This window comes from Topomyia yanbarensis, chromosome 2, assembly GCF_030247195.1.
Source record: "Topomyia yanbarensis strain Yona2022 chromosome 2, ASM3024719v1, whole genome shotgun sequence".
Lineage (NCBI taxonomy): Eukaryota > Metazoa > Arthropoda > Insecta > Diptera > Culicidae > Topomyia > Topomyia yanbarensis.
In genome coordinates, this window is record NC_080671.1 from 51409675 (window position 1) to 51423656 (window position 13982).

Genomic DNA, 13982 nt, shown 5'->3' on the forward strand with positions numbered 1-13982 from the left:
TACGTGGTAATCATTTTCCGGTAGCCCAGTTAGAAACGGATGCTCAATCATCTCCATCATGAACGGACGATGGTCGGCGTTTTTCTCCAAACATTCAGCAATGAAGTCATTAAAGTTCTGAGTCCAATTAGCCGGTCGATATAACGTCGGTGGTGGATTGCGCACTATTTGAAACATTGTCCTCGTCGGATGCATATCTGCAAACGGGGGTTTTCCGTCGCCCAGCTCAATTGCAGTGATTCCAAGTGCCCACACATCGGATCTGGTATCATAGACTTCGTCATCTAAATGATGTTAGAATAGATTACTTACAAACTTATTTGATTGATTATCGAATTCAAATACCCACCATTCTTGGAACTGGTAATTATTTCCGGGGCCATCCAGCAGGGCGATCCGATACAGGTTCCTCGTTTTCCCAGCGTTGACTTAACATCCCGAGCGATTCCAAAGTCACAGAGCTTCACCTCACCCTCCTTGTTCAACAGGATGTTATGACCACGAACATCTCGATGAATGACATGATGCTCGTGTAGATAAACCAACGCTTTCGCCGTTTCACGAATTATATATGCAAGCTGATCCTCGTTGATGCGCCGATTTGTTGAGTGAATCTTATTAATCACATCCACAACTGGACCGTGCTCACAGTACTGAATTAAACCAAGCATCAAAGTGAGAATCATTTGAAGTAAACGTTTATCAAAGCAACTCACCTCCAGGATGAACCAAATCTCATCTACTTCGCCAGGAATCTTCTTCCGGTAAACTCCATAAAAGTCCAGAAGATTTCCATATTTTGAATAGTCTCGCAGAACTCGGTACTCTTCCTGGATGGCTGTTTTCATCTCTCCCTCGTACCGCTGTATCTTGACGGCCACAATCTTATTACTCGCATTTGTGTCGACGGCCTTGTACACCTTTCCGCAAACTCCACTCCCAATAACTTCACCGATCCGGTACCGATTTCCCGGATCGGGAAGAGTGTCAATTTTCAAGTGGGGCATCTTAATTGGCAGAGCTGTCGCACCAAGAGAGTTGCTCCATGCAGCAAATAATTGGCCAAGCTTGACGAGTTAAGTGCAGTGTAGGTAGCTGGTGAAAGAAAAAAAAACAGAGCGAGAGAAAAGTTTAATCGAACACACAGTGTAGCAGCTTCCGGTGAATCGATTGAATTAATCGCTTCACCATGGAGTGATTGTGTAGATAAGATATTTTTCGCTTCAATAGTAGTGGAAAAGGTCGTGACTATTTGATTGGGGATAGCCCACGCGCATTGATTACCGCCAGCTTCACATCGATCTAGGCTTTTATCCATCATCCACCGAAAGTTATGATATACATTCGGACCCAGAGTTGTGATAGATTGCAAAAACAAAAAATACCGATACATTTACATACATTAACGCCCATTCTGATCGGAGCGTTGCGAGTTGAGCTTCCATCCCGGGAAACAAAATCCCGGGCTTCCCGGGAATTTTTTGTTTCCCTGGATTCACGAATTCCGGGGAAAAAATTTGATCCCGGGATCCCGTGCTTCCCGGCATTTTATTTTTTCATAATAATTTTAAGCGTTTTTTTTAAATTATCCTTAATCCCGTGCTGCTTATAAGTTAGGGCGGGACAAAAATTTGATTTCTGCTCCGAACAACTATTTGGATTCTAGAACAACTGTGTAAATTCTTAGCTCGATCTGTGAAACTATATTTTTGGGCCGACTGTTCAATGTTTATATGGGATTTCACATGGGAAAAGTGACTCTCATAAAATAGATTCACCATTAGTCGCTAATGTCATCCGAAAAATAAATCTTTATTTGGTTTTTAAGGGAAATTTAAAAAAGAAACAAAGTCTTGAAAGGAACGAAACGATCTGGTACTTGTGGAAGAAGTTATGAAGCAGAACTCGATTGATACTCTGACGATTGATAAAATATTAATTTTTCCTAGCACCACTGCATTTGGCTGTCCGATTATACGAAATTTTGTTTTGACCTTCTCTTATTGTGTCTAAATCAATGATCTGAACTGTTTGGTCACTTCACAACGGTTTTGAGGGATAAATAGAGGCTTCTTTAAGTTTTAAGAAAGTTAAAAATACTGTATATAGTTCGACCGTCAGCAGCCTGCCCTTATATGCAACAGTGACGTTAGCGTCACGTCGTTTGGTCAAATTTCATTTTTTCATATTTCTGAGCTCTCTACAAAAATCTACGTCTTTCAGTGTGCTTGTCTTTCAAAAATTATGCAAAATGATCTTTTAAAACGCGAAAAACAAAGTGACGTAAGCGCCATTTTTTTACCACAGTGACGTACCGGTGCAATATAATACGGAACGCGTGTTGAACAAAGCAAAACAGGTTATTCTTAAGCTGTTTTATCATAAGTAATGTTGTGGAGCTAGATAAGCACCATTATGTTATGTAATTGGCTAGGGTGGTGTTACAATGAGGCCTGGGATGGTATTCAAATTAGCTTTTTAGTGCGATCAAATTCCAGCAAAGTATCGATAGAAACTTATTTTTCAACCATTTATATTTTATAAAGAAATCTCCTGTGCAAGTTAGAACGTTTCTGTAAAGCAGCGAGCTTAACCTTTTTCAACATGGCTTTTTGATACCACAATAATGTACGAACATATCTTGGTGGAAACTTTTGTTCAAAACGTTGACTGTTGTTGTATTATTTCTCATTATTTAGGTGCATAATTGGATCCAATTATCACATTTCTACACCAATTCCAACCAAACCTCTTAATGATCCGGAATTCATTTCAAGTTTCATAAACAGTTCAACTGTTCAAATATCCGGCTCCGAATTTATACGAAAATTTTATGGGGCCTTTCCGAGGCAAATCTACGTCTGTTTCATTGATTTTTCAATGTGTAGCTTGAAGACTGATAATAATACAGGAACATGTATTAGTTGTATATGTAAAGATTTAAATTAATTTTGACACCATCTAAGAGACATAGGGGTAACCCATACCTGTGAAACGTTTGTACACATGTTATTCAACACACTTGATCTACTAACAATGCAATCAGATGTAAAGTCATCAGATGACACGGGGCAGATTACTACCAATGCTATTCTGGCATTGGTATGCTCGGAGGACTTCAAATGTGCTTGAATAGCTTATAGACAACCGACATGATGAATTTTGATATGCCGTGTAACAGGAATATTCACTAAAAATTCCCCAAAGAAGCGGAATCCGGAATTACCGGGACCGGTCGTTAGGTGGGACACTGTATACAAATGTCTTCAGATATGATTGCATTCTTCACAGATCACAGAATTTGGTGTGCCGCATGACAGACATAATTACTAGAATTGTTTGGTCTGAACTTCCGTATGCTGGAATCTTTAACCCTTGCGAAAGCAAGCTAAAATCCTAACATTAAAAGGCAAGCGGGCCTCCAAGGCCCGGTAAAATTTTATACCCTCTTACAGTAAAAGCATGAAAAATCCAAAGCATATTATTCAAATTTATTCAGAAATACAAACTTTTCGAGAGCTTGAATAATTTCTCTACTCGAATTTATTGGAGAATGTAGAATAGACTGTAAAAAAACCACATATAAGCGGAAAATGAAGAACTATCAGATTGTTTCAGAATATTTTAAACGGTTCAAAATTAAAGCTCACGCTTGTAGTTACTTGCTATACTATATACTTATAAAGTCAAATTATCATAAAAATACGAATCCTCGATGAATACTCACCCTTGGGATTAGCTAGAGTAAGCATTGGGTAAAGCCAAAAGCTAAAATATGTAAATAAATAATTACCACTTTTTGAATCTGTCGAGCAGTATCTTTTTTACCGCAGGCTAAAAATGGAGAACTTTGTCCTTGGAAAACGTTTGTTCACTCCATTTTCTGGCAAAAAAAAATTCAATATTATTTCTATTTCCAATTTTGACAGTTTTCGCTCAGGAGCAAAAGAATTATCGAGCAAAATTTTGCGCATCAAAACGCATGTCTCAAACTTCTGTACTGTCCATGATCGTTTATTTGTGCCGTTTTCTATAAGATTTCCTATCTCTATGGGACTGATTTGCGATCATAGACAGTGTAACTTCGTCAAATCTGAATACTCTTAGATGACAACTTCGTGTGCTAGTATATTGCCATTATTTTACTCAAACTCAAAAGAATCCACAGCTTGCTTCAACGCTTTGTAATAAAACGGTATGACAGAAACTGTTATTCTGCCATACTGACCAAAAAATGGCATCTCTGCTCTTGAATGAGATTTTTCACAAAAAAATTCTTCAGATGCATATTTCAGTGAAGGAAAATTGTAAGGTTCTGTTTGAAGAAAAAACATTTGTTCCAGTGATCTAACTTCATGAGTATGCGTTAAACCGACACAAAAAATTACTTTTTCAGTTAAAAATGTCAGTATAATCTTATGCAGTCTCAAATCCTCAGATGTATAGCTGAAGATGAAAGGATTAACGTTGCAGAAGACTGCAAATTGATCCGACTTTGCGGTAAAAAGATATTGTAATATATTGCTACATGCTGCCTCTCTTTCTCGCACATGAATAGAACAGGCCATTTTCAAAAATTCTTTTAACCCTCGAAGTTAAATAACTTTGTCATGTAATCTCCAATCATTGTGCAACTTTCAACAAAGTTGTTTATTATTAAGAAATCTACATCACCTGAAGTTTTGAGGTATGCAGAGTAACTCTGGGAATTTTTATTGAATTTTGATTTCTTGTTCCCGATTTTCCATATATTTCAACATAGAAACTTCAAAACTCTTGAGTGATCTAGAGCTATAGGAAAAAGCTCACAAGTGGCATATGATTTATAGAGCTTATTAACACTTGATTTAGCAGTGTTCCGAAAAAAGTTCAAAAAAGTTGCTGGTATAGTATGCGTGCACAGTTCTGGGTGCATTGGAAAGCGTTTACGTGAGGAAAGCTACATGACACAAATAAATGGTAAATATGTTTTAACTTAATCGAAAATAAGTTCGTCAAAGCTTGGGAAATATTTGTAAAATGGAAATGAATTCATCAAAAATTGATTTTTGGGTGCAAACATACATGCCAGGAATATTATTTGTATTACCAGTATGTAAGTTCATGTCGGAATACCTAGCGGGCTTGCTAGGCCCCCTTGCGTTTTTGTGCATGTAAAAACTTTATAGGAATCTATGAAGGACACTATATGAGATACTTCCGTAATATCTTACTTTTTCAATGAATTTTAGCGTCAGTTAATGGAATTTCCATACTCAAGCTCTTACTGCATGCATAACGCTTTGTAACTAAGAAATCGATAGCCGCCGGGCCTGGAAGACCTGCGTGCCTTTTTGAGGGTTAATAAAGTGTCCTTATTTAACTTTGAATTTATATTTTCCATAATTAATAGGGTTGATATGCCGTATGACAGAAATGTGTAACAAAAATGTTTCATCCGAAAATCCAGATTTCGGAATAACCGGAATTGATTATAAAGTGTTCCTGTGTGCCCGGATGACTATGTATTGTGATAGTATTGTTCGTATAAAATCGAGTTGGTGTACTTTGATATGCCGCGTGACAGGAATATTTACTTAAAACTTCGTCCGATAAAAAGCAATCCAGAATCATCGGAATGGGTCGTAAAGTTTTCCCGTGTGTCTTTAGGAATATTACATGTTTATATTGTGCATACTGCCGTTCTATGCATAATTGTCCCATGTGTATAGGGAAACCCATAAAATATAGGACAAATATGCTTATAACGGCAGCATAGGTCATCGTCAAAGTACTCATGGCATGCATCTTCAAATATAAATGTTTCACAGACATGGGTAGCACATTTCGTATCCACTGTATCCTCCAATTCAGAACCGCTTCCACGTTGCCTGAAAAGGCCTACATCATACCAAAATGAATTCATAGTGTTCAACCGTACGATTGTATATTCAATACATTTTATAATAATATCAGACTTGCAGCTAAACTAAAATCCAAAACCAATCACCTGGCCAAACCACCACATACAGCCTAGGAAACCTGAATGAATTCATGATCATTTATAATTTGCAGGTAATTTAGTTGAAACGGTTGAAAATATACGACACGCTTTACTTGGCACTATTGGTTTGTATGCGTACGCCATAATTTCATAAAAACAGTGAAATAAAATCGCTGTTTTTTGCAATAGTGACGTTGGTTAAAATTTACAAGCTTTTCGCAAAAAAAATGAAAATTTAAGCAATAGACTATTATCTACGATGGATTGTACACATTTTGTACAGAACAGATAGTTGAAATATTAATCGTGCTTTTGAAAACATCACGAAACCCCAAAATTGGTTTCCTGACAAATATTTCTTTTGACGCTAGTCAAAATTCCATAAAAGAGCAGTCAATGGTACTATGAAAATTGAAATTTCCATCAATCTTCAGAGTATCACTCGATTTTTACTTAATAACTTTTTCCACAATTTTCAAATCGTTTTGCGGTCTTCGAGACACTGTTTCCTTGATAAATTCCCTATAAAAATTGCACATCGATTTATTTTTAGGAGCAACTGGGCGACTCTTGGATGAATTATTTTGTAAAAATCCCATGTTAACTTTAAGCCGTCGGCGCAAAAATATAGTTTCACCGATTAAGCTTAGAATTTGCATTGTTATTCTAGGACCCAAAAAATTGCTCGGAGCAAAATTTCATTTTTTTCGTATAACCATTGATATATATTTTCATGTTTTCATATATATTAGCAACAGTATATTCCATATTCTTCTAAATAAAATCACAGAGAACAGACTTATAAGCTAGACCAAACTTTCCTGAAAAACCTGTGTAAGCATTTAAATGAAAATACGTTGAAAATCACCATCGCATACAGGTTTGCATGCACGAATCTCCTTTGTATCCATGATTTAACGCAACGCTCGTATAGCATTTGCTTACCGATCGTAGCGCCGGCTTGTGGCAAGTTGCTAATTGATAGTGATATTGTAAAACGACAGTTTTAATTCTTACACACATTGAAAATTTGACTTGTAGGGTGGGTGCTCCTATAGTTGAAGTGTACCAATAGTTGCAGTAGTGGGTTATTCGCCTAACTAAGGTACCAACCATTGACAACTATTTTTTTATCGATTCATCGCACGAAAATTATGCGACAATAAAACTGTTATCCTTGAAATTTGCTTAAATAACTATTGAAAAAATGATTTTCTTAGAATTTTGAGCTCCCTTGCACCTATAGTTGATATAGTGTACCTATAGTTGCAAGTCCCATAAGAAAGCAATGGGATTTGCAACAATAGGAACCGAGATTAGCGATTGCACCACTATTGGTACAGTTGTTCCTATAGTGGTACAAGCGGTTTTGAATACATAAATTGGTTATTAAACCATCTTTATATTTTTCCTATGAAGTAGGGACTGAAAGCTTTCGTTTAATGTATTAACATTGCCTATTCCATATGCCATAGGTCTATTCATCGATTTTTTATCAAAAGTTTTCCTTAAGTATGCGACTATTGGTACAACCACCCTATGTCAGTTCTCAGTGATAAAATCTAAATCGCCTCATGCGCTGTGGTGTTGGTAATTATGGTACCTTAGTATCCGTGAAATGAATCGAACATAAATGGTATAAGTGATTTCAGGAACATATTAATTAGGATTTCTGACAGCTCATTTACATCTACAGATGCAGAGTCAAGCCAAATGAGTTTTATTTGTTTTCATCGAATTACTTAACCTCAACCGATTTTTGCAGTGCAAAATGTTTTGTTTTCCTCACGAAATAATTCACCACTATTTCATTTTAAAAGGGAATAGAAACGCTTATGCTTAAGTCATCTCGGTCATAAAATGCACACAAAAACATAAACGACACATTTATTCTTGGAACACTTTTTGATTAGAATCGATACCCTGTTTTTCAATTTTTGTTGGCAAAGGGAAAAGCGGTTGACAACGACAAGGTAAACTTTTATTGTAATTCTGGATTCAATTAAAACAATTTGGAAATATTACAGTAAACTTTCTTCGGATGGAGGTAAAGCTCAATGTAAGAACTGTCCAAAAATTGTTTCATGTAAAGGTTCTTCCACTAGTGGACTGTTGCGGCACTTACAGTTCGAACACAACATTACTCTGAAAAGATATATTATTGATGAGCAACGAGCAGCTTCATCGTCAATAAAGTTTCCAGAACGCCAAACTTAAGATGAGATTGTGGCGTCTAGCTTCGGTTTCTCAGTCCTCGCAATCATTAAAAGTGATTTAATTCGCCAATCTTTCAGCGCCCGTGGTTTATAACTTCCAAAATCAAATAGGGTTATTAAAATTGTGCATTTTTACTACAATAAGGTCAAAGAATTAACTAAAATTGATGTTAAAAAACGAATTTTGGTTGGTCAGTGCATGAGCATTACCTTATACGAGTGGAACGATGTACAACTTTGGGTTGGTCCGAGCTGCTCGATCGCTTCCGGCAGAAAAAAATTCGTGATATCGTGAGCACTGTGACAACGGATTTTGGTTTACAAGGTAACCATATTTTTGCTGCGACGACAGATGGAACTTCTGTAATGATCAAATTTGGAAAGAAGTCGATTTTTTCATCAACTTTGTTATAATCATGGTCTTCACTTTGCAGTTATGGATGTTTTCTTAAAGGATAGGTCGTTAGTAGCGTCCGAAAACAAAGATGAAGATGAATCGGATGATGAGATTGAGTCTGATAACGGTTGTTATTCTAACGAGGGACACGATACAGTTTTAAGTAAGATTTAATTTATTTGTTACGATTTGCTATAATATAACAATCCGTTTTACGGTTTCATACTTTACACGTTTTAGTGAATTTTTAAAAGCGGTCCGAAAAATCGTGACAATATTTCGAAAGTCGCCTGTTAAAAATGGGATACTGCAGGTTTAAATTTTCGCTGCGCTCCAAAAATATCTTTATTTCCTCATCAATGTTAAAACCAGGTGGAACAACACAGAAAGAATGATTGAGCGATTTTTTTGGTATATAACTGCATTAAGGAATCTATGCTGCAACTGGGGATGCCGGAACCAATGACTAAGAACGATGTACAAATTCTTCAATCGCTTTTCGACGCTTTGCAACCGATAAGGTTGGTCTCGGAATCAATGGGACGATGAGATGATACCTTGATTACAGCTGAAGATAGTTTGAATTTTTTATTGTCTAAACTCACGCATCAAAACAGCTTAATCGCCGATGAGCTCAACGATGCTATATATACCAGAATTAGTGATCGACAAAATAAGGAACTAGTGTCATTGCTAATATTTCTGAAAAATAAGCAAATGGGACCAGCAAATGAAATGCCACTTTAGTCACGAGCGCAGGTGATGCGATTTGTAAAGGATGAATCTGAGCTATTAAGACCATGTGCACAGAGCAGAGTGATGCAGCTGACAAAAGTAACGCGAGGACTCTTAATAAAAGAAACTTTCCCTTTAAGAAGAGTTAAATGTGCAATCAAGGAGCATTTGGTACCAACATCCTTCCCAAACGAGTTCATCGATCGTAGCAAAATTATTCAAAAACAAATAACCTGCTACGAGTTTACTGGTAAGCTGACCGATAACCTTACAAAACTGCTTGATGACAACGCATCTATGAAACCAACATCTAGCGACAGTGAACAGGTGGTTTCTGACACCTCAATTTTTTGCAATACAAAGCGTTCATCAATGTCTGATGCAGGTATCTGCTACGCCGCCATGATTTCTATGCCAACATCTAAAACGTCGCGTTAGGGTGATGCACAATAAACAGAATCAATTTCATTCGACACAATTTCGTGATAGTCTAGTTCGTTTAATTTGTTGGTGCACCATGGTGTAAAGTTTTTGTTATTCACCGACAAGTCCAAAACAACACATTTCTTTAATTAGCTATCCAACATTTTCGCTTTTTAACAAATTTCTAAAAATTGAGTCACGTCGTACGGTATCTGACTAGTGAAAATCGAGCTTCGAGCAAAACAAGCAGAACAATTTGAACTGTCAGTGGGGCCCATAATTTGTGTGCCCGCTGAGATGTTGACTTATGACAGTTCAATACAAATGGGATAGGGGTGCCATATACGTGGTCTGATGCAAGCCTTAATGCGCTTACTTTCTTAAAATCTTTTTAAAAAACGAAAAATGAAATTTTTATTTTTACCTAAAAACAGCATAGTTGGCAGCACTGCCGCTAAAAACTTATATTTTTCTAGACTCCTTGAACAATTTCACATGATGATGAGTTATGTGCTATCAATCACCATGCGGTAGACTTGGGTGCAACGCTACTTAGCAGAAGGCAAAGGATTCTTCACATTTCCTTTCGATCATGTCCATAAAAGCATGCCTAGTCCTAGTTTTCTGTTCTAAGTTTATAACTGATTCACTCTAAAATACCTATCCGTCTTTCAATTTAATTGCTTTCGTTTCTCTTAGAATTAAATTTGCCGAAAATAGCCAACAAAATCGATACAGTAGAACCTTCCGGGAATTAAAACATAGTAACAAATCTTTGCATGTGAACGAAACCAGAATTACCTCAGTCCCAGATTCCTCTCGGAAACAACACCTGACATGGACAATGCCACTAATCACGATGTAGTTAGTGTGATGCGAGAACATTTTTTTCGAAACTATTTTACCGTAAAATGAGGGTATATTTGAGCATATAGAAGACTTCTTTAAGTAAATTTTCGATAAGATTAATTCTTTCAAAAATCATCCAAACAAACATTAATTTTATTCGAAACACGATCAACTTTTGTCCGTCATGATTATTTTGTAATTTATTAAGTTATCTTTCCATTGAAAAAGGTGCATATTTTTGAGTAATTGGCCTAGTCTCGTGTACCTGTATACATACAAACATTTCTCTTTAATTAAACTTACCAAAAAAACTTTGTAGCAACGCCAAACATTTTTGTCAATAATGCCATAAAAATCTACAATTTTTTATGTTTGGTGTAGGTGTTTCGAAAAAACCCCGATCCGACTCGAACAGGAATAAATATTTTTTTAATGTATCCGACCCGACCCATACCCAGTGATAACAAAACCCGAGCCCGCCCCGACTCCAAAGGCTAGAGTAAGGTGGGGCAAAAGTGCGCACCTAACAGTAATACTAGATATCTCTTGGTTTTGCTTGTAATCCGAGAAATAATTATTTTCTTATGAATACTCAAATGCGCACTTTTGCCCTATGGTCGGGGCAAGAGTGCACATAGCACGGGGCAAAAGTGCGTACTGATTAAATAGCCGATTTATTACCGCCCATAAATTAAACTAATCAATTTTAGGACATCCATCCCCTCTTACTGTTTCTTCATAACTAAAAAGTACTCTTCCCTCTGCCTCGGTTGATGTTGTTCAGATTTCCATTATGTTGAAAAAACTTGGATGTTTCATCTTTTTGACAATGTCGTTCATGATCAAACTGTCACCTCTCGTAACATCATTATTTGTCATAGTTGGGTGGATGACTACAAGAATTCTTGCGAATATGCTATTTAAATTGAAAATACATCTTTATTTACATATTCATAGTTTTTTGTTTCTTTTTTAATTACTCTGAGTTTTCGGCACTCTATATTTTCCCTTGGAACCAATTATGCTGATGCTTTGTTCCTAAACCTCTCATATCAGTCGTAATTTGACCGGTGCTCGCAGTTATTGAAGATGCTGGTCCCTTCTTGTAATCATGGAAGAATTAGTTGAATTTTTATATACAAAGCTTCATTCGCGTTTTTTGGGCGGATATGCTATGCGCACTTTTACCCCACCGTCAGTTTTTGCATTTCTCATATAAAGAAAGGCTATGCAATCACTCTAAAAATCGACATTTTAACTGAGGCCCGGAGGGCTGAGTGTCATATACCATTCGACTCAGTTCGTCAAGATCGGAAAATGTCTGTATGTGCGTGCGTGTGTATGTGTGTGTCATTTAAACTCACACAATTTTCTCAGAGATGGCTGAACCGATTTACACAAACTTAGTTTCAAATGAAAGGTTTAACGCTTCCATAAGCTGCTACTGAATTTTTAATTGATTCGACTTCCGGTTCCGGAGTTACGGGTTGAAGAGTGCTATCACACAGCAAATTGCCCATATAAACTGATTCAACCGTTATGTCCAAATGACGTAAAACATTAAAATGGGTTCAACATTACTCTAGTTTGTGGGTCTGCATCACTAATGATCAATCAAAGCAGCTTTGACCACATTGGCCACCTATGACGGTTCATGATGCCTCCGTGGAGCTCTCCAAGTTCCTAAGCTAATATCAAGCCTATTTCCCAGCGAATTCTCTACCGATTTTTACAACCTTAATTTCAAATAAAATATACAGTAATGCCATTGACTGCTGCTGCTGCTGCTTTCATTCAGTTCTGACTTTTGGTTCCAGCGTTACAGGTTGGTTAGTAAGGTTACACTGGAATAAATCACATATAAATCGGTACGAACGTAATACCGCAGAGGCTAAAAACTATTCAAATGGTCACCAAATTACTTCGATTTGCACGTCTAGATCACTGATTGCCAATCAAACATTCTTTGGATATATTGGCCACTATCGACGATTTCGGACGTCCCTGATTCCGGGCATATTCCACAATTTAAGTCACATCGGTTCTTCGGTGATGTTCTTAAACCAAGTCTCAAATGAAAGGCAACATTTACACCCATACTACCCACGCTATCCGCCGGCCCTGTTTGTTAGCTACTAGCCCTTTGGTAGGACTGTTATTACGATTAAACATATAATTTAACTAAGCATTTCAAATGGCTTCGCGCACATTGTGTCACCTATCATAATATTTTTGTTCTGTGATCTAAAATTCTCCGAAGCATTTCCTATTTCCATAGCATTAATAGGAAAATATACCGATGATCTCGAACATTTCTTGAGCGTTTTTTCAAAACGTCATATCTGCAATGAGTTACTCTCTTTGTTTACTTTCTCTTTCGATTTTTACGGCGTCACTATAACACTTTTCACTTATTTTACAGTACAGATCGAAAGACGGTGGTTTTAACTAGCATATTATGCAAAGAGTTGAGGGATAAATGTTAAAGTGACCGAATTATTAACAGAAGAGAAAGTAAACAAAGAGAGTAACTCATTGCAGATACGACGTTTTGAAAAAACGCTCAAGATTTGCACTTTTTCAGCAATTTACCTTAAAGTAACACAAAAGTATTTCTACAGAACAATGCCATTTTCAAACTAACCTTTGCTTATTTCTATTTTCTCGAAATCTGCATTCAAGTTCCAATCAGATGTTATCCTAACAACTGTAATCCACAGGAGCACTACCACGGTGACGTGTAACGCGCATTACGAACATTCACTATTGTTACAACATAGGTCAGCCGACCCACTTATTGTGCTTTCCTCATATATGGACTTCGGAACGTGCGGCGTCTCCCGCATACATGCATACACTTCCTGGTCCGTTCAGACTACTAGACAAGATTACAACGTTCGTGAAACCACTATTTATCGATCGCATTTGATTGGATTTCAATGACTGCACAGGTGTAAATCCTATTAATGTTATTGATTTTTGCTTGTCCGATGTAGCGCTTGACGAGTTTTCCGACGGAGTAAATTTTAAAATATTTCTTCGCGTTTTATAAGGAAATGGGTTTCTCCTTGAAGAAAATTCAGATATCACTAGTTTTTGGTAGATTTAGCACACATTAATTAAATTATATGAAAAGTTTTTAGAAGTTTATGTTATTAACATTGCTTTTCTTCGCGCTAGGCAACCATTCGTATAACAGTTTACTAGGGTACATGAGAATGTTTTCCAACAATTTCAATCATTCAAAGTATACATTTCTTCGAAAAAAATTCACTAAAAGTGCCAATTTGGGCTTTTAACATTCACTTTTCTTTGTTTCACTGCTACTTAACTTAATTTACTGCAACCGGACCGTTCCACGAGACAACCGCAACTGAAA

General features: G+C 36.8%; 1 protein-coding gene across 1 annotated transcript in view; it reads right to left on the reverse strand.

Moving 5' to 3' along the window:
- The window catches only part of LOC131684818 (neither inactivation nor afterpotential protein C), a 46021-nt gene extending 32039 nt beyond the window's left edge, over positions 1-13982 (reverse strand). Inside the window, exons 1-4 of the mRNA XM_058967997.1 lie at positions 13248-13982; positions 717-1095; positions 350-653; positions 4-284 (exon numbers count right to left, since the gene is read on the reverse strand). Coding sequence (XP_058823980.1) covers positions 4-284; positions 350-653; positions 717-1007 — 876 coding nt within the window. The 5' untranslated portion in view covers positions 1008-1095; positions 13248-13982. The remainder of the gene's footprint in view (positions 1-3; positions 285-349; positions 654-716; positions 1096-13247) is intronic.